The 20,931-nt window shown below is 41.7% G+C and overlaps 1 protein-coding gene across 2 annotated transcripts in view; it reads right to left on the bottom strand.

Annotated features, from left to right (window-relative positions):
* Positions 1 to 16,229, bottom strand: part of Nrg2 (neuregulin 2) — a 187,907-nt gene extending 171,678 nt beyond the window's left edge. For both annotated transcript variants that reach the window (XM_090331406.1, XM_090331405.1), the window contains exon 1: positions 15,418 to 16,229. In XM_090331406.1, coding sequence (XP_090187532.1) covers positions 15,418 to 16,108 — 691 coding nt within the window. In that variant the 5' untranslated portion in view covers positions 16,109 to 16,229. The remainder of the gene's footprint in view (positions 1 to 15,417) is intronic.
* Between the last annotated feature and the right edge of the window lie 4,702 nt (positions 16,230 to 20,931).

Genomic DNA, 20,931 nt, shown 5'->3' with positions numbered 1-20,931 from the left:
ATGAGAAAAGTAAACTCTTAAACTTACAAAGATATGGCTCATGAAGTCCAGTAAAGACTATGGAACCCAGCAGAATGCTTTGTCAACTTGCTGTATTGTTTTAGACATAGATCCCTAACATGCATTCCAGTTCAAAGTAATCCCTTCACAGAACTAAGCCAAAAAAAAAAAAAAAAAAAGAAACAACAGGGCTTTTAGCTTTGACTTCTGCGCAACAAGAAAGACTATTTTCCAGAGGTCCCAGGATTGCTCCATTGCCCGGAAGACGCCTAACGGGTGGGTAGAAGCAGGAGTAGAGCTGGCAGAGGTAGAAAGGGTACCATCAAGGGCATCTGTCTCTGCTCTAGCTCCCATTTGCCCTCTCAGTTAGCTGAGCACATATCAAGTACAGTGGAAACCTACTCAGTTAATTTCCACAGTGAGAAAGAAGACAGCAAGCACCCTTCATCTGGGGCCACTCAGGTACCTCCTCCAACCTAGAGATCAATTCTTTCCAGCTGCACCGGATTTCTCTCAGTGGTGGCAATGTCTTGCTCTGCCCACAAGGCAACACTCCTGAGCTCCAGGTTAGGGTTTTCTCAGTATTGGCCTGAACCAGAGGTCCTGAACCCTGAAAGTGTCACCTGGAAAAGATCACTATTAGTATTTAGCCAAGACAACTTAATGCACATTACCAGGAAGCTAGTGAATGTCATTAGAGAGGGTAGCCATTTAGAAATGAAACCTATGACAGAAGTCTTCTTAAAAAAATAAAATAAAATAAATAAACAGGGCTGGGCATGTGGCTTAGTGGTAGAGTACTTGCCTAGGATGCATGATTCCCTGGGTTCAATTCCTCAGTACTACATAAACAGAAAAAGTTGGAAGTGGCACTGTGGCTCAAGTGGTAGAGTGCTAGCCTTGAGCAAAAGAAGCTCAAGGATAGTGTTCAGACACTGACTTCAAGTCCCAGGGCTGGCAAAAATAAAAACAAAACAAAAACAAAACCCCACAACTTGAAAGAAATATGGCCAGATATGTGGGAAACAAACCTTCCTCTCCCCTCAAAAGTCATACTAAGTTATTCAGGAGAGAGTCAGCAATTCGGCAGTGCTTGTAAAATTCATCACGGATCTATACAAGTGTGTGAAGTGCTGCACTGAGATTCTATTTGTGGGCACAGGCACCAGTGGAAGGGACACTGACTCAAGAAAGCCAAATGCCAGAGCCTCCTGCAAGACAAAGACTAGTGGTCCCCTGAACTGGAAGCTCCTTCTGGAGAAGCTGCACCCCATCCTCCCCAATACTTCAGCCAAAGAGACACTGGGGGAAAAATCCATCATGCCAAGGAAAGAGCAGAAAAAAGAGCATGCCATAGGAGAGACATTTGGGAAGAAATATCTTCTTCTTTTCAAGGAAAATGATAATATAAGATTCTGTATAGTTTCTAGAAGCCCTAACTTGCCTACTAGGCTAAAAGGTACAGCCTTTCTGAATTTGTACTTATCACAGAAATGGCATCTGGTCATACCTCTTACCTCTTAAGGTATTAGTCTTGAACCATAAATAAGTTAGAAGAATAAAGTACAATAAGATAGTGTGCTCTGAGAAATGACAATAAGGACAGTCTAAAAAGTTCAGTTGGCAAGTGAGACTGGAAAGTTTTTTCACAATGTCAACTAACCAACAGACAAGAAGGAAACACAGCCAAAATACAGGCATACATGAATAGTTTTATTCATATATGGGATGCTTTTAAAACTTGGGAAAAGATAATTACTTGCAAGAAGATGAAGACATAATTAGATTGCAAATTTTTTACTTGTTAGAACATTTTTAATGTAGTAGTAGTTTTGACCTCATAAATGTTTGAGGTAATTTCTCTTTAAGGTAGCTCATTGTTTTTCAACTCTGTCATGCAAATAAAAATTGAGATGAAGTTTATTGTTTCTATTTTCCTTTTCCCAATTTTTGAGCTCAAGTTTCATCTGGCAACTGTATTCTGTTCAGTCATTATTGTCTAAGTTTCTGAAACTATGTGATATTCTCTGAAAGTATGAACAAGAAAGTCAAAGTAAAGGTCACAAATTTTGATGAAACCTTTAAGTCCAAACCTTCTTAGTATGGTGAATTGTTCCCCCTTCCAGTTTAGATTCTTTCATAGTCTCCATACTAAATCTTGTAAAGTTGAGATTAAAATTAGATCTCATCTCTGATGATTCCTATTTCCTTGAGGTGTTTTTAAGTGCAAGCTAGCACTTACGTGCTAGTATCAGCAAGTGCAGATCTGTGTGTGCATTTGCTTGATTCAACTTTTTGAGCCCTTACCACTTTTTAGTTGGAACTGTGTTCTTTGCCAGATAAAGGAAACTAAGTATATTACTATATTTTGACATTCTTAAAGCGGTATTTCAAAATTGCATTTATTTTGTTAAAATAAATTAAAAAAAAAAAACCTCTGTTAAAAAGACCAAGGCACTGGTGGATCCCACATGCAATTCTAGCTACTCAGGAGGCTGACATGTGAAGATCACAGTTTGAATCCAACCTAGGCAGGAAAGTCCATGAGACCCTTATTTCCAAGTAAGCACCAAGAAAGCTAGAAGTGCAGTTGTGGCTCAAGGGGTAGAGTGCTAGCCTTGAGCTAAAAAGCTCAGGGATAGCACCCACGCCCTAAGTTCAAGCCCCGGGACCATCACAAATAAAAGTAAATAAAATGATGATAATAATAATACTAATAATCTGTTTTTCAAAAGAGGTACAAAAATGTGTTCCTATTTTTAAATGAGTGATAAGAAAATTATAGTTTCTTTTTTTTGTGGGGGTCATGGAGCTTGTACTGGCCTGAACGTTGTCCCTGAGTTCTTCTGTTCAAGACTATCATCCTACCTTTGAGCGAAGCCCCTCTTCCCCTTTTCCAGAGGTTAATTGGAGATAAAAGTCTCAGGTCCTTTTATGCCTGGGCTGGCTTTGAGCCTTGATCCTCAGATCTCAGCCTCCTGAGTAGCTAGGATTACAGGCATGAGCCACCACACCTGGCTGAAAATTATAGTTTTTGTTGATGGGAGCAGTAATGGAGCACCAGGGTGAATGAATGGGTATAAATATGGCCTAGGTAGTTTATTTGCATGCATCAAAATAAAGCAATTAAATAGGTTGGAACTGTTTTAAGGAAGTAGGTTGAGGAAGAGCCAACAGAGGGATTGAGGATGATCAGGACAGATTGCTTACATGTATGGAAATATCACAGATACCCTTTGTACAACTAATTTGCGCTAACTAACTAAATAAAATAAAATTTGTCCTTATTTTTCTATAGGGACTTTGTGAGGTTTTTTGGTAATAAAAATAAGAAGCAGGCTATAAGAAAAAAGAAAGGAAGGAAGAGAAGGAGGAAGGGAGGAAGGAAGTAGATAGAAAGGGAGGAGATAAGAAGGGAGGGAGGGGAGGAGGGAGGGAGGAAGGAAAGAGATAAGAAGGGAGGGAGGGAGGGAGGGAGGGAGGGAGAAAGGAAAAGAAATAACTGAACTGAAACATGACTGAGAAGCAGAATTTCTCCCGTATCAAAATATTAGAAGGTACTTTCCATAGTTGTTCTTGTCCCTTCTCATGGCCTGAGCTATCATTTGAGAGATTTCAAAACTCATTTCAGAAAATAATAGTCAATACAAAATGCAAAAGGAACAAAATGTTGCTTGTTTTGTCTTCTCAGTAGCCAGCAATCAGGTATTTACTTAGCCATATTTTAAAACAGTATTTACTATCCCTATAGATATTTCAATCAGATGAGGGGATAAGCTATTGATCATCAAGGAATAATTAATAATCAGAGCATTTAATAGTACGTCATATAAGTGACACAGATTATGAGTACTAGGACTCTAAGAGAAATTACGAATGAAGTCCAAAGAGTTATGACCAGCCAAGGAACTATGTGTTAAAAATATCCAAAAAAACAAAGAGGAAGAACCTAGAACAAAGAATCTTTGTCCTATAAGTATTTAAAGAACAAAATGTTTATCAGGTTCCACATGTCAATTAATAAACTAATTAAAAGTAAACATGCAAGCTGAGCACTGGTGGCTCACAGCTATAATCCTAGATACAAAAAATCAGCTGTTCACGCAGGAGTGAGATTCTTCAATTAACCACCAAAAGCCAAAGTGGCTGAATTGTGGCTCAAGTGTTAAAGCGCAAGTGGTATGGTTCAAGTCTCAGGACTGGTAACACACACACACACACACACACACACACACACACACACACAGAAATACTTCCTGATATGTGATTATTCCACACTGATCACAGTGGCTAGCAGACTCATCTCAACTCAATACACAAATAAGGAAAGAAGAAGCATAAATTCATTCCCAAATCTAGAAACCACAAATTCAAATTGGGGTGAGTCAAAGACTTTGTTTGTTGGTTTGTTTTTTAAAGAAGCTTTTAGCCATGTTCCAGTTCATTCCTGACAGCTGTAAAAGGTAAGTCAAAGCCAACTGGGAACTAAAAAGGTAGTTGACCCTATAAGCCTGATGACATTTTGAAAGAAGACACTGAAGAATATGGCTCTTAGTATTCTTGTTTGAGAAACACATAATATCAATACTTACTGCAGACTTCTCGTGGACCTATCAAGCTCTGTAACCTACAGACCTAACATTCATACTTTGTGACTCACGTGGTCTATCCTAAAATGAGACCACACATATAACCTATTTTCCCCAGCCCAGCTAGCAATTCTTTGGTTAAAATTAGCAGGATGATCTTGGTGAAAAAATAGCTGTTTGTAGAAAAGCCCTTTCTGTTTCCACTCCCCAGTCTATTTCTAGAACAGGAAATTTTCATTTATCTAGTCTTCCTATACATTTATCTAATTTAATAATATGTTGTCAATAATAAACATTTATTGAGCAAATGATATAGTAAATGCTTTGCATGCACTGTCTCATTTAATACTTTTTTGAGTGTGTGTGCCAGTCCTGGAGACTGAACTCAGGGCCTGAGCACTGTCCTTGGGCTTTCCTCAAAGCTAGAGCTCTACCACTTGAGCAACAGCACCACTTCTGGCTTTTCTATGTATGTGGTACTGAGGAATCGAACCTGGGTCTTCGTGCATGCTAGGCAAGCACTCTTCCACTAGGCCAAACTCTAGGCCCTCATTTAATACTTTTAACAATCCAGGAGAAGGGAAAAGGGAATTAAGAAAGTGTAATATAGATGAATGAATTTGATCCAAGTATATTATATGCTAGTTGTAAATATCCCAATGAAATCCCTGTGTACAATTAATTTATGCTAATAAAATAAAAAATGTACTGATAACACTATTAAGTGCTACTGCCTTCTTCTTTTTACAGAAAATTAGGGCATAGTAACTAGCCCAATGTCACTCATCTGGAAAATACAAAAGATGGTTTCAAATCCAGGTTTATCTGACTATACAGCCAAGTTCTTGGACATTACACTGTGTTTAGTAGACTTTTTTTTAATATGAAGGGCATCTTTTTGAAAAACCTTTCAGTTATCATCACAAATAACAGTGAAAGTCTGAATACTTTTCTCCATGAATAGAATGTCTATTCTCATCACTCCTATTCAACATTGTAGTTGGCAGTCCTAGCCAGCGCAATAAGGCAAGAAAAAAGAAATGGCAATCAGAAAGGAAAATACAAAGTTTTTTTTAACTGACAACATAATTATTCATGCACATAGAAAGTCCCAAAGTATCTGCAAAAAGACAAAAAAGTGCTAGAACTAATAAGTGAATTTATTAAGCCACAGAATACAAAGTAAACATTAAAAACCCAAGGTCTGGGGATGTAGCTCAGTGGTAGAGCACTTGCTAAGAAGCTACAGGCTTGATTCCAAGCCCTACCAAAAAAGAAAAATGGTTTTCTATATTCTGTCCATCCTCCATGCCTGTAGGTTTCAGAAGATATTGTACTAAGTCATTAGACTTATAATAGCCAAGCGCACTGTGTCTTATTGTTCTTTGAACAATAACTATTGTATTATAAAGTCTGAATATATAGAATTTACATTGCATTTGATACCAGAAGTAATCCAAAAATGATTTAAACTATACAGGAGGATATACATGATTAAATGCAAATACTATGCATTTTATATAGGAGATATGAATATGCAATTGTTTCAATTGTTTTTTATATCCACAGTAGGCCTCAAAACAGTCCTCCTTGGATACTGAAAGACAATTATACTAACAATGAGTAATTAGAAACATTAATTAAATTAATAATACCATTTATACTGGCATCCAAAAAAACAGACACTTAAGGATACATATAACAAAATATGTGCATGTTCCATTTACTGTTAAGTACCAAACATTGCTAAGCTGCTTTTATTTAACCTAAGTCTTCAGATACTACTTGTATAATCATAGAGCTGCACTATGACCCAGTAATCCCCTTCCTAGGATCACAAACAAGGCCACACTAAAGTTACCAGCATAATGTAGCTATATAATAGTAATCCTCCTGTTCATCATCATAACAATGAAGATACTAAATTAAAAAAGTAAATAAAGCTGCCAGCACAACTATGTTCACTACAGCATAATTTACCATAACTAAGATATGAAACCAACACAGATGCCCCACAGTAGATGAATGGGTCAAGAAAATGTGGCATATGTACACAACGGAATTCTGTGCTTCCATCAGAAAGAATAACATCACTCCATTTGTAAGGAAATGGAAAGATTGGAAGAGTCATATTATGTAAAGTAAGCCAGATCCAGGGAAACATGGTTTCCCTCATTTGTAATAATCAGTATATGTCTAGAATAGTCCTAAGGATCACAATTGCTCAATAACTATGTATATATGACCATCTAAAATGGTGCTAATTGCAATGAACTCCAAGATATAGAAATGAGGGGTTTTTTTAATGTACTGTTTGAAGTTATTTCTTGTGGTGTGTGTGTGTGTGTGTGTGTGTGTGTGTGTGTGTATCATGGGCCTTGAACTCTGGGCCTGGGTACTCTCCCTGAGTGCTTCAGCTCAAGGCTAGCACTCTACCACTTGAGCTACAATGTGACTTCCAGTTTTCTTGTGATTAACTGGAGATAAGAGACTCATGAACTTTCATGCCCAGGCTGGCTTTGAACCACGATCCTCAGATCTCAGCCTCCTGAGTAGCTAGGATTACAGGCATGAGCCACCAGTGCCTGGCTTCCTCTTTTTTCTTTTGTTAAAAAAAAACTGGGGGGGGGGGTTATCACCTGATGTCATTTGAAAAGTTCATTTCCAGCCTAGTGCCTTACACCACTGTTGCACTGATTCACCTTGTCCTTTGTCTCACCATTTTATTATTCCCCTTCTCATCCCCAAAATGTGTACACAAGACACAGGGTATCAAAATTCAAAACAAAACAAAACAAAAAACCAGTAACATTAGGTGAGTCGAGGAGAAGGGGAAATGGGAGAAAAATGAGGGACAGGGTAACATTGATTAGAGATGTACTCATTACCTTACTTATGTAACTGTAATCCTCCGTACATCATTTTTACAATAAAATAAAATAAACTCATCCGTGTTAAAAACTGATGGAAATATCACCCTAACCCACCTCTTCAGATGTCTCACCCATTTCTCCCTGTCCTTGTTGTTTTTACCAACCACAAATGTACCCATCTACTACTAAGAATGGCCTCTCTTCATGGAATTGACTGAATCCATAAATTCATCTCTCTAGCCCCAATCCACTCTCTCCTCATCAAGCTGGACAATTTGAATCACATCTCAAACAACTTCTCTAAGAAATTTTCTTTACCTCTCTAATATGATACATGTGTTCTTTCCCTTATAAATCTTCCCTTCTCAAAAGATATGCTGGCATATCTTACAGTATTTATCACAGTCTAGGTTGAATTACTGTTACATCTTTTGAATTGTAAACTCAATGACAGTAGAGACTGTTTGAAGCAAAATCTCTGAAGTACCTATTTTTTCCACCAAGCACATCATTAAATATTTGTTGAAGCAAACATCTAAAAATTAAAAGAATGCTTTTTAAATAATAGGACCTTTGGGATATCAAATCACATTCCTATCACAACAGGATTAATTATGTCCTGGATTTTACACATGCTAAGCCAGGTATGGAATGACCTTTCTTTCGTTAGTTCTGAGGAATGCTAGTTCATCTAAACTTTTGTTAGTTGGGACAACATCAAGATCAAGATCAAATGAAACATCTCAACCTAATAAACAAAGACAAATCGTCAGTCTTTATAAGAGACCTGAACCAGGTACTGGTGGCTTGTACCTGTAATCCTACCTACTCAGGAAGCTAAGATCTGAGGCAGCTGAGGCAGAAAAGTACACGAGACTCTATGGCCAATTAACCTGTTTTTTAAAAAATGAAGGTATGGCTCAAGTGTGAACGAAAAAGAGTGAGGCCTAAGTTTAAGGAGAGAAGGAAGGAAGGGAGGGAAATAAAAGAACCCAGACTAGGAAGGGAAAGAATAAGGGAGCTAACATCCTCAGCACAGATTAGGGCATCGACAAATGATAAAGAAAAAAATCACAAAGTATTCTCTTTCTGGAGTGACTATAGAAAATAACCTAGACATTTTATCTTGGAAGGGATGTATATTGCTAGTCAACAGAGAAATTCTATATGATACCTGTGTCTCTACCCCTCTGGAAACATTTGCAAGAGGAAATATAAGGTTGACCACCTCTCACCCACCTCAAGAAGCTAGCAGCACAATCAAGGCCTGAGCAAAATCATACCGAAGAGCTGTAGACTGGAGATATTGGGCCTTCATCCCAGAGAAAGCCCTTGTGAAGGCTATCTGGCTCCTGCTGCAGGTCCAAAGTGAGAATGGTATGTGACTGCAGGAAGAAGCTTACATGCCATTCTCTCCCTGAAGCATCCCAGCCAGAGAAAGAAGACTCCTAAACTTAACCTCATTTCATAATTATCTAAAGCACCACAGCCAATTAGCAGTAACTGATGTCAATCAGTGTGAATTTGTCTTTTGACCTCAGATTGGCAAAAGCTTCCCAGCTCTGCCTAGGTATAACATGCATTCATTAAGACATGTGAAAGTTTTTTTTATCATCCTCCAACTTTTCTTAAGTTCTTATAGCCTTGCACTGAAATTGAACTTAGCAAGATTCATTTGTGTACACTGGTATTATTAAAAATCCAATTTCACACAAGTTAGTTACTTTTGAAACTTGTCATAAGTCAGCATTTATTTCTAAGGTCAATCTATCTACCTTCCTCAATTTTCTAGAGCTCTTTATCTCATTACTTGAAATTCATAAACTACTTTTATTTCTGTATACATGTCCCAAAAAGTGGGAGCGGAGACTTAATTGGCTATATCCCACATAAAATTAAAATTAGGGAGGGGAGAGAAAGATGACTTGTTTTCTCTTTTTGTGCAAATGATACTAATAGTATTATAGGCATTGAAACAAGAGACCTAAGAGCCAGTTGTTAAAGGCTGCACAAGGAAAACTTTACTGATGTTCACATCACCATTTCTTTCCTAAATCAAATGCCACTAAGCCAAAAGGATTTAGAGGGTTAAGAGTTTCTGCTGTTTAGATATTTGCATATTTACTTCCCCCCCCCCTGTTATTCAAATGACAATTCCTGATCCTCTGAAATTTAAACATCACATCCTATTCAGATATGTTAAATGAATTTTAAAACAAGGTGTTTGATTATAGTTACCATCAAACCCTTCCTTGGGAACAGGGGTCTTTGGTTTCTAAATTAAAATCTGAGCAATTATATACTATGGGGCTTTCTTTTTTCCATCCATGCAATTTTGTGGTCTCCCACATGGATGCTACTCGTGAATCAGATGGAACTTCTAGGCAGCGCCGGGGCTCTAAATCTCAGTAACAAACCTTTGGATCTCTCCTTCCGACATCTAAAAGGAGACTCATTCATTTCATTATCATGGGAAATGTCTCAGTTGTAACATAGCTGAAAAACAATTTGATACTTTCATTCTTAATCCTAAGATTATATTTTGAGGTATGGGATAAGTTGAGATAGAAAAGGGCTCAGGCAGGTTGCTGGTAACTCATGCCTGTGATCCTAGCTACTCAGGAGGCTGAGCTTTGAGGACCATGGTTTAAAGACAGCCCAGGAAGAATAGTCTGTGAGACTGTCATCTCCAATTAAGCACCAAAAAACCAACAACCCATAAGTGGCGATGTGGCTGAAGTGGTAGACTGCTAGCCTAGCATGGTTTCAATTCCTTGGTTACCACATGCACAGCTGTGGCTCAAGTGGTAGAGTACTTGCTCTCTACCCTTGAGAGAAAACTCAAGGACAGTGCCCAAGCCTTCAGTTCAAGACCCAAGACTAGTACAAAGAAAAGAGTTCAGGGACAGCACCTAGGCCCTGAGTTCAGGCCCCAAGACTGGCACACAAAAAGAATAAGAAAAAAGAGAATAAAATCACTCAGATATATCATGAGTTTGGTGGTCAAGATCTTGGACTCTTTATTACCAGGAAGAATTTAGCATAAATTGGCTTATTAGAAAAATTAACATTTTCCATCTGTTAAAAGAAAACAGAAGAATGAAAAGAATGAAAAGATTTGTAAAATATCTTTTTATATATTAATGTCATAGTGTGTGTGTGTATGTGTGTGTATGTGCTGGCACTGAGACTTGAATACAGGACTTGAGCACTGTCTCTTGTTATTTTGCTGAAGGCTGGCACTCTGCCACTTAAGCCACAATTCCACTTCCACCTTTTTAGTAGTTAATTGGTGATAAGCCTCACAGACTTTCCTGCCTAGGCTGGTTTCAAACTGCATTCCTCAGATCTCAACCTCATGAATAGCTAAGATTATAGGCATGAAACACCAGTGCCTAGCTAAAATATATTTTATTTTTAGGTAAATGTACATTTCAATATTAAATAATAGTTATTATTATTATTATTATTTTGCCAGTCCTGGGGCTTGAACTCAGGGCCTGAGCACTGTCCTTGATCTTTCTCAAGGCTAGAGCTCTACCACTTGAGCCACAGTACCATGTCTGTTTTTTCTATGTTTGTGGTACTGAGGAATCAAACTCTGGCCTTCATGCATGCTAGGCACGCATTCTACCACTAGGCCAAACTCCTGGCCCGAAGATTAAAATATTTTACAAATGTTTCAGAAGTGGGTGGCTGAGGAGAGGGGAGTGAGGGAAACTTTTACCATACAATCTTAGGGTGTTTTCTTAATTTTGAGCTACAAAAATGTGTCACACACACAAAAATGTAAATGCAATTTTATATGAAAGTAAAATAACTACTATTTAGAAATTAAAATGTCCTACATAATAAAGAATGGTTAAGGAGGAGTCACACTTGCTTTGACTAGGAGATCAAGAGGGCGTGAGTTAATAAATCATACTCCCTTGATCTCAAATTATTTGTTAATCCAAATGAGTAGCTGTTTTGTTTTCCTTTAAGTTTGGGGGTTGGAGAGTGGTAGTCTACCTCTGCTCTCCCCAAAACAGACCTTCTCCAGCAAGACCTTTTCCCCCCACTTTTCAAATCCTATTAACACTAATCAGCACAATGATTAAGCATATTGTGGTTAAGTACTCTCCTTGATAAGGACTCCTTTGGAAGAAAGGTTCCCATAGCGACAGGTAAAAGCTATCACCAAAGTCAACTTTTCCGTATAGGACTTAGTGTTGCAGATCCTAGAGTTAAGAATGCTTCAGCATGAATCTGGAGATTTCCTTTTTTGAACTTTACCTGACTTTATCCATTCAAAAGACAATTAAGGGAGAGTCCCCCTATAAATCAGGCATAATACTAAACCATAGGAGGCTAGGCCATTTGTGCAGGGGATTAGAGAAAGGACAAAAAGATCTCAAAGACAAGTTATTATTCCTACCACCAAAATTGCATTCTGCAGAGGAAAACAGCCACTACAAGAAATCATGGCATTCAGATGGCAATTGCGTCCCTAATGCATAGCCAGGCCTTGTCCTCACCACTGGGACTGGTCAGTTTCTAATCTAGTTTCACTTTCTTCTAGCAGTAGCACAGCTGGGTTTCCAGCTGGCTGGGGGTAGGGTAGGGTGGGGGAGTCTTTAAATAAACACCACTTGAAAATATGCAGTCACTTTGGCTAAACTGACTTCTGTAATCCCCCTTCCTCTACTATGTGACTCTGGTATCAAATTAAAACTACCCTAAAGAATGTAAATTTCCCAAGGAATACACCTTGCCTCTGTATAACAATCAAGCATGCTACACATTGGAAAACCACAAATCAAATCAAAGGAAGATGTTCTTATAGATGCTAGCCACTGCGACTATTAAAGGAACTGCCTTTAAAACATGTATATAAGAAAGCAACAAGATAGAATATAATTGTACCCCAAATGCAGGACTGTTTGCAGAACAAGATACTTTTGTAACATGGCACAGAGTGGCTGATTCCTGCAAGGCCTTCTAACTCTTTTTCCTCATCTTTCCACAGAAGGCATATATATGGCATCAAATAATTTTACTCAACTCTTTACATGACACACATTAAATCTTTTTAAGTGCCCCTCTAATAGATACTGCTATTCCAGTAAAGCCACTGTCAGTTGAAATAAGCTGTTTGTGACGGCATGCATATAAGCACATGCCAGGCATGTGCCAATTGTTAAACACAATACATCCCTCCATACAGCACCTCATCTCCAAGTCCTATTGGATCCAACACTGTTAGAGATGACTCCCTGGGAGCCACACCTCTCCAGCCCACATACACTCAGACCTGAAAGTGGCTAAACAAAGTAACAATTCAACCTCAGTTGCTCAATAGTACAAGCCACAATGACAGTTTCCAAGTGCCAGTTTCCCTATTTTGCAATGGACAGATCTGCCCCAAGGAGAAAATGTTCCCAATGACCCTGTCGCGCAAAGGGTTTTCTGTAGAACAGAAAACGGAAAATGATTTTTTTAGCTATTTCCTGCTGAGCATAAGGAAGGTGTTGTGGTTAGTTAGGATGACTTTGTTTCCTTATTGAATATACCATTATCACACATGCTTTCTTTAACCACATTGTACAAAATAAGACAATGCAATTTGTTTTCTTTTGTCACCTTATCACTTACTCCATAGACTTTTCTCATGAAAATACCTTTAATTGCTAATCCCCTTATATGAAGCTCTCCAAACTGACACGATCTGAAGCAAACCCCTTTCTAGTCTAACATATTTACTGCCATACACATTCCTGCTCCTGGATAAGTTATGATGTGTGAGGGCCTTCCCTTTCCCCCCGTGATTACAGTCCTAAATTTATCTTTCTGAGAACTATACTACACATAAATAATACGATTTGGCTGTAACCTAAAAGCTGGCTATATTTCTGACTCAAATCTTTTCTGATCTCAGCATTCAACTGTTAAATTATTGAATGCTCACTAAAACAAACAAGGACAATTTATATGGGGTTGGGAAAAGGAGAAAGTAGGAAGAGAGGGACAAGGGGCAGAAAGCCCCTTCCTTACTCTATGGGAGTATTTGACAATGACAGTCAGCTCTTCAGCAGCCCGCTTTTAGGGATCATGTGGCGATGTATGCTGTGAATATTCAGGAGAAAAATTCACCAACACCCAAAACAGAAGCTGTCCTTGGACAAGGTTCAATAAATGTTTTTACTATCTATTTCCCTCTGCATAATACAGTTCCCCAGCTCACTTGAGGGATCTTAGATAAAATACTTCATAGAATAAAAAATTAAAAATTCTTAACTGGTCTTGACTTGTCATCATAAAACGTTTTAGAGCATAAAAACCCACATTAAGAAATAGTCAAAAAATAGTCCTTAGAATGATGTCTGAGCCATAAACTGCTGTTATCCTTAAAGTTTTTTTCTCTCTCTCCTGACAACATTCTTCTCATTAAAGTGGTCACATGTTACCATAGTGCCTAGATAGAACTCCCACAACTAAACTCTTAAAATCTGCCTTCTTGAAGTGGGAAAAGAACGCTCCCAAATTCAAAGGCATCGATCTACAAAGATGAGAGAGGCGAAACTTCCAGTATGTATTACACATATTCTACTACTCGGGTCCATTTACACTATACTCAGATTCAGTTGGCAAACTGGTAACTTTACCAACTTCTATGAGAGTCCAGGACAAGTAGCCCAAGTCAGTAATTACACAGTTGAGATTCACACCAAATGCCACAGACCCAGCATTAATGGGACAAAATGAAATCCAACATAAAAGCATAAGATAGGTTAACATAGACTACTCCAGTGAAGAGATACCTCAGCTAAAAAAAAAAAAAAAAAAAAACCTCAAAGAAAGAAGCAGTGGATTTGGGGACAAGAGAAAAGGGCTCTTCAACTGTGATTTGGTTGGCTTCTGACATGGGGGACCTCTGTTCTTGAGTGCACACAGATGGAGAGGCTTTTACTCTTTTGTTTCTAGTCATCTGCATCCCTGTGCAGCACCCAGCATAATGAAGATAGATGCAGGAATCCATCCTGCCAGAAAGATGTCAGAGCTGAACTCAGAACATTCAGCACAAGTGAGTTAGTTGTTGTTTTTGTTGTTGTTGTTCTCCTTCTTCCATCATCACCATCATCATCACCATCATCATCACCATCATCATCATCATCATCATCATCACCACCACCACCACCACCACCACCACCACCACCATCCAAAGACCTAGTAAGCCCCTCCAGAACCTGCTAAAAAGAAGTGTCCGTTCTCTAGTCCTAGAGGTTAAGAGGAGGCTGTGCTACCCTCTTAGCAAAGACAGGCGATCACGACCAAGTGGGGGCGGGGGGGAGGAGAATAAATCCGGAGCCACATGGAGGGCGAAAAACAGTAGCAGAAAAAGTCCAACTCTCCCTGCGCCAGCGGTGTGGATGAGCAGAGCCGCGAGCCCCAGGAGAGGAAGGAGGGGGCGGGGGCGATCCTTCCCCAGGAGAACTTGTCAGCGGAGGCCTTCCCAGCCTGGGCACCTGCCCAGCCGCTCCTGCAGACCCTGCCAGCCTGGGCCAGGCCGGCGCTGGGGAGCAGCGCGGGCAAGGCCTCCGAGGGTCACTCCTGACTCACGGAGCCTCAGGCCAGCACCGCCGGACAGCTCCGATTTGTTATTTTTTTTTTAATTTTTTTTTCTTCCGCTACTGGGCTATGATGGCAGCTTTCCAATCCCACATGCCATACATCAGCCGCAGATCCCTGCTGGCACAGGCCGGGCGCCTTCCCCTGGCCGCCCCTGACACACTTTGAGCGCAGCCCCAGCCTCCTCACCCACCGGTGCGGGGCATCCGGCCTGAGGGCAGCCGCGCCCCCTCCAGCCCCCCTCCCCGCCCCGGCCCCCGCCGGACGCCGCCAGGCCCGGGCACCTGCAGCACCTCCCGCCCCGCCCCCACGCCTCCCCTCCCCCCCGGAGGGAGGGGGCGACTCACCGCAGTCGGTGCATAGGATCTTGCCCACCTCTTTCTTGATGTTTTTGCCGTTGGTGCCCAACGGGGCAAAGGCCGTCTTGAAGACGGAGGGCTGCTCCGTGGGCTCCAGGAAAAAGATGTAGCGCTGGTTCCTTTCGAGCGGCGCGCAGGAGCCCACGCTGATCACCTGCTCGCGCTGCAGCCCCCCGCTCCGGAGCGGCCACTTGTCCAGCACCTTCACCAGCGCCACCCGGCCCGAGGCGGGCGGCTCACGGGTGCTGTTGGAGCTGGAGCCGCCGGCCGGGGCCAGTCCCTGGACCTTGCCCTCTACCACCACAGGCGCCTTGTACGCCTGGTCCTGCACGGACTTGAGGCTGGGCGAGTAGCAGGCGAGTGACACACCGAAGAGCAGCATGGAGAAGCCGGGGGCCGGGTCGCGCCTCATGCCGCCGGCGGCTGCGGCTCGCGAGCGGGCGGCGGCTTTCCGGGCTGCGGGGCTGCGGGGCTGCGGCGGTGGCTGCGGCCGCGGCTCTGGGGGCGCAGCGGGACGGGAGATGCTGCTGCTGCTGCTGCTGCTGCTGCTGCTGCTGCTGCTCTCGCTGCTGCTGCTGCTCTCGCTGCTGCTGCTGCTGCTGTCGCTGTCGCTGTCGCTGCTGCACCGAGCCTTCTCCAGTGGCGGCGGCGGCAGCGCTGAGCAGCAAACCTGCCGCATCTGGCCAGGCCATTTGGGGGGCTCCGCCGCTCAGCCGCCGCCGCCTAGGGAGGGGAAACGGAGCCCTCTGGAAAACCGGAAACAGCGTAACGTTAGCGCCTTCGAGTCCGCCACCAGCAGCCCGGGGAGGCGGCCCTGCGAGGGCAGGGCACGGGCGGCAAGTGGGCCGCGATGCGCAGCGCGGCGCAGCGCAGCGCTCCCTCCCCGCGCGCGGGGACCCGCCGGAGGCTGCGGAGGCCGGGACGCCCGCCCACTGGCTCTCTCGCGCCCCCTCTGCCCCCGGACCGAGTGTGGAGCGCGGCTTCTGCAGGGGAAGCTCGGGACCGCACTGCTTTCGTGCCCGCCTTCAGCCCGCAGGGGCGCGGGAGGAATCGTGCCACCCTCGGCTCTTGGGATTTCACGGCAGCATGACAGTGGGGGGCCGAGCTGGAGGGGGGAAGAGAGCGGCTCCTCACGGCATCCCAGGGGCCGGGAAGTGGGACCTAGGGCGTGCCCCATGCGGTGGTGTAGTACCAGGGAGGTTGCCAGAGCCGGGATGACGCGCCAGCTTCGCGACCCCTTTCCCAAGGACCCTAAAAGCGTTACACCCTCCCCATCCCCGCCATGAGTCCACGTGTCCCCGCCTGGCAGGCATTGGGTATTTGAGCTGGGGTGGGGGAAGATCCCACCGGCTCTTGTTTTGTAAACGGTTGAGAATCATAAGGAGTTTTGCCTCAATGTTGAGAACACTTGAAAATCAACCTGAAGGGGTGGGTTGGGAGAGGTTCTAGTCCTCCCTCCCCTGCAAAATAAATAATAAATAAATAGATAAATAAAATCTCAGGCTCTTTCCAGTAGTCAGGAGAAACCAAGCAGCATGTTACCCAATCCCATTTTCTTTTAAAAAAATATCAGCTTTCACCGGAACCAGTAGAGAGACAGAGACTGTCAGGGCCAGAGAATGCTCCATAGAAATGGTTTCTTTATTAAAAGTCCAGTGCCTTCAAGAGGCAGTAGAGTTTGCTTAACTGAAGCCAATGCTGGATTGGCTAGATAAATGATTGATAGATAGATAGATAGATAGATAGAGCAGAGTCAAGCTCAGGGATTTTAGCAAGATTTTTGAGAATTTTGTTGCTAGCTGGGCCCCACATGAAACTGGCCCAAGCATAATTTTATTAAAGACTGATATTTGGGAAAGGAAAGAAAGACTTAGATCTTTCCTCCTGGCTGCCTGAAAGACACTTCAAAATATATAGCCCAAGCTATACTTCTACTGAACTCTGGATTCTCTATTATTACTAATGGCCCTGTTTTATACTTGGCCACCTACATTCTTCCCAACAAATCCCTTAGTCTCATCTCTTAGTTTCTCCTCATCCAATTGATCATCTAGTCCTTTGAATTTTTATCTACTCCCTCTTCAACTCTGCTACATGTATCTACACATTTTGCCCCCTTATCCAGTTCTACTACTGTTAATGTGATCTTTCTAAAAAATAATAAAATAATGAGATGATGTGGCCACTGCATTGCTGTCAGGATTAAAGTCCAAACTATCAGGGCTATACCAAGGAGCCTTTTGCTTAGCCAGCCTCCTACTCCAAGAGCCAGCCTCTTATCCTAGCAACTCTTAGAACATCCTGCTATTTCTTCATGTGCTTCTGCACATGGTGTCTGGTGTCCAGGAAACAATGCTTCCACCTTCTCCACTCATTCCCTATGCCCAGCTCAGAATTATACCTGATTCCCTACCCCTTCAGGCATTTTAGCCACTACTCCCATCACCACCCACATTCGTGATAGAATCCATGTCTTCCTCCTCTGTGTAACTGTGAGTCTTGAATATATTAGTAGTATGGCATTGACTCACATAGGACTTCGAGCAGCTGTCAATGCATCTGCATCTGCCATTTCTTAAAGTCTATGTTCTATGTCTTTGGATCTTGATTACATGTTGTTACTATTGGCATCGAATAAAAGCAGCAAATTTTCAGAGATGGGAAGAGAGGAAGAAATGAACTGATAACCAGCATTCTTAAAGGTATCAAGCCAACCTTGATGATCCTTCATGACTTCTTTCATGTTCATAGATCTTGGATCTCCTACATCATTAAATAGAGCTATAAAAGATGGATATAGTAATGTAAAAAAAAGATGGATAACTTATACTCTCATTTTCAATTTTAAAAAAAATGTCCCAGAGAGGAAAGGAGACTTGTGGTCACAGGCAGTCAAGAATGTACTTTGTCTTCCGTTTCTGAGGCCAGATAAACAAAAAGCTTCATTTCTTCATCTTTTGAGTCAGAGAGAGGTCCTCGATGATTTGTAACTTGCTGATTTTGGGATGAGTCTATCTCACTCTTGACACTCTGGTTTTCTCTTCAGGAAAAAAATATGGAGAATAGGATTTATCTCAGATGGATGGATTTTGCTCATGATGTACTGATTCAATAAGTAACCTAACTCATGGCTTATCCAGGCCAAAGCACTTATATTTGTCACTGGATGACACTATCTCTACTCTCAAAGTTCCTACACTGGTTGGGGAATCCACAGTAAACAAGTAGACAAATAGGTAACTAATTGCTACCAGTGATGAGCATTCTGAAGGAAATGATTCAGGATGAAATGATAGAGAATAATAGAAAGGGGAGAAGGAGGTCACCTTGGATAAGGAGAGGCTTCTCTGGGAGATAACATTTAAAGTGAGACTAGAAGGATGAGAAAGACGCAACTGATCAGAGATAATATGTATAATGCACTTAGAACAATGCCTGGCACAAAGCAAGAACTGAACCTAGGCTCTGATTGAGAATTTACTTATACCATAGGTTTCTAACCAAAGAGTTGAGAATCTCTACATGGTATGTAGTTGTTGCACACTAGACTTTTCTATATATCAAGGTTCTTGATGTACTTATTCAATTAGTGGTAGAGCACTTTACCTAACATAAACAAGGCTCTGGGTTTGATTCCCAGCACCAGAAAAGGGGAAGGATAGGAGGAGGAGGAGGAGGAGGAAGAAGAGGAGGAGGAGGAGGAGGAGGAGGCAGAGAAAGGAGAGAAAAGAAATAAGATTTTAAATTATTGAAACCATGGTAAATAAAAATATACATTCTTGGGGGGTATAGCTGAGGGATGAACACCTTGCTTAACACGTATAAGACCTTAGGTAGTTTAAGCTCATGTATGGCAATCTTCCTCTAAAGAAAAAAGAAAAAGAAAAAAGAAAAAAATCCTCTTCTTTTTTTGTGTGCCACTCCTAGGACTTGAACTCAGAGCCTGGGCACTCAAAGCTGGGCCACATCTTTGTTTCCAGATTATTGCTGGTTTATTAGAGATGGGTGTCTCTTGACTTTCCTGGCTAGTTTCAAACCATGATCTCCACATCTCAGCTTCTTGAGCAGTTAGAATTACAGCTCAAAAAACCTTTTTTCTTCAGCATTAAAGTACAAGATGTTAAGTTAAAAATAAAAGTAAGAGAAAGGAGAGAATGTCTTACCAGACAAGCTACCAGCTCTCTCTTGTCTTGAAAAAAAGATAAATACATGAATGTTTGTAGTACATAAATTACCTTTGAAAGAACAAAGCAGATATTGAGACAATGCTTGGCTCTGGAAAGCAAGTATGAGACTGAAAGATGAGAAAGGATACTTTCATTTTATTCCCTTTTGTATTTTGTGAATTTTGTCTCAAGCTTATTGTACTAGCTATTAAAAAAGACTACTTAAACCAAGACAACTATTTTTACAAGATTTCTTGAAATGTTTTAACCTTAAAATGAGATTATATAGTAAGGCACCGGTGACTTGCACCTATAATTCTAGCTGCTCAGTGGTCTGAGATCTGAGAATCTCTGTTTGAAGCCAACACCAGGCAGGAAGGTCCATGAGATTCTTCATTTCCAATTAACCACCATAAAGCTAGGAGCAGAGCTGTGGCTCAAATGATAGAGCACCAACCTTAAGCAAAATAGCTAAGGCCAGGCCCTGAGGACTGGAGCACATGCACTCACTTGCATAGCCAAATACACACACACACACACACACACACACACACACACACACACACACACACACACACACACACACACACACACGGATTCTTCTGCTAAAAAGTACTAGAATTATTTATCTATCCTTGGGCCAGGAGTTTGGCCTAACGGTAGAGTGCTTGCGTGGCATGCACAAAGCCCTGAGTTTGGTTCCCTGGTACCACATACATAGAAAAAAGCCAGAAGTGGTGCTGTGGCTCAAGTGATAGAATGCTAACCTTGAGAAAGTTCAAGGACAGTGCCCTGGCCCAGAGAGAGAGAGAGAGAGAGAGAGAGAGAGAGAGAGAGAGAGAGAGAGAGAGAGAGAGAGAGAGAGAGAGAGAGAGAGAGAGAGAGAGAGAGAGAGAGAGAGAGAGAGAGAAATTGTGTTCAGAATCCCTTAGAATGTAAAGGAATTAGATTCCAATAATCTGATAAAACAGTGCTAGAACTCCTGTAATGACAGAAGGTGGAGACATAAGCAGAGACATTTAAAGGGAATGACTGCACCTATCTGGCTTTCCCCAAGGTGTGGTGTGTATGCAGAGAAGCTTCCAGAATTAGTTTTGCTATTTAGTGTGGTACAGATACTTAGTATCTAAGAGCAGCCCAATTCCATACTGGCCTTTCTCCTGGAGTTCAACATGAACTAATAGCATGTCTTAGGGAATATGACCTCATGTTCTGAACTTTCTGTGTCAGACTTTAGTTACTGATAACTGCCATTTATTAGTAGTGTATTCTGTGTTTGGAGGTTGGTGATTATTATTTCTATCCTTCAACAGAAAAGACTGCACTAGTGACTCAT

Source organism: Megascapheus bottae, chromosome 4 (genome assembly GCF_031878675.1).
Source record: "Megascapheus bottae isolate mThoBot1 chromosome 4, mThoBot2.hap1, whole genome shotgun sequence".
NCBI classification, from domain to species: domain Eukaryota; kingdom Metazoa; phylum Chordata; class Mammalia; order Rodentia; family Geomyidae; genus Megascapheus; species Megascapheus bottae.
This window is presented reverse-complemented; position numbering and strand designations above follow the sequence as displayed.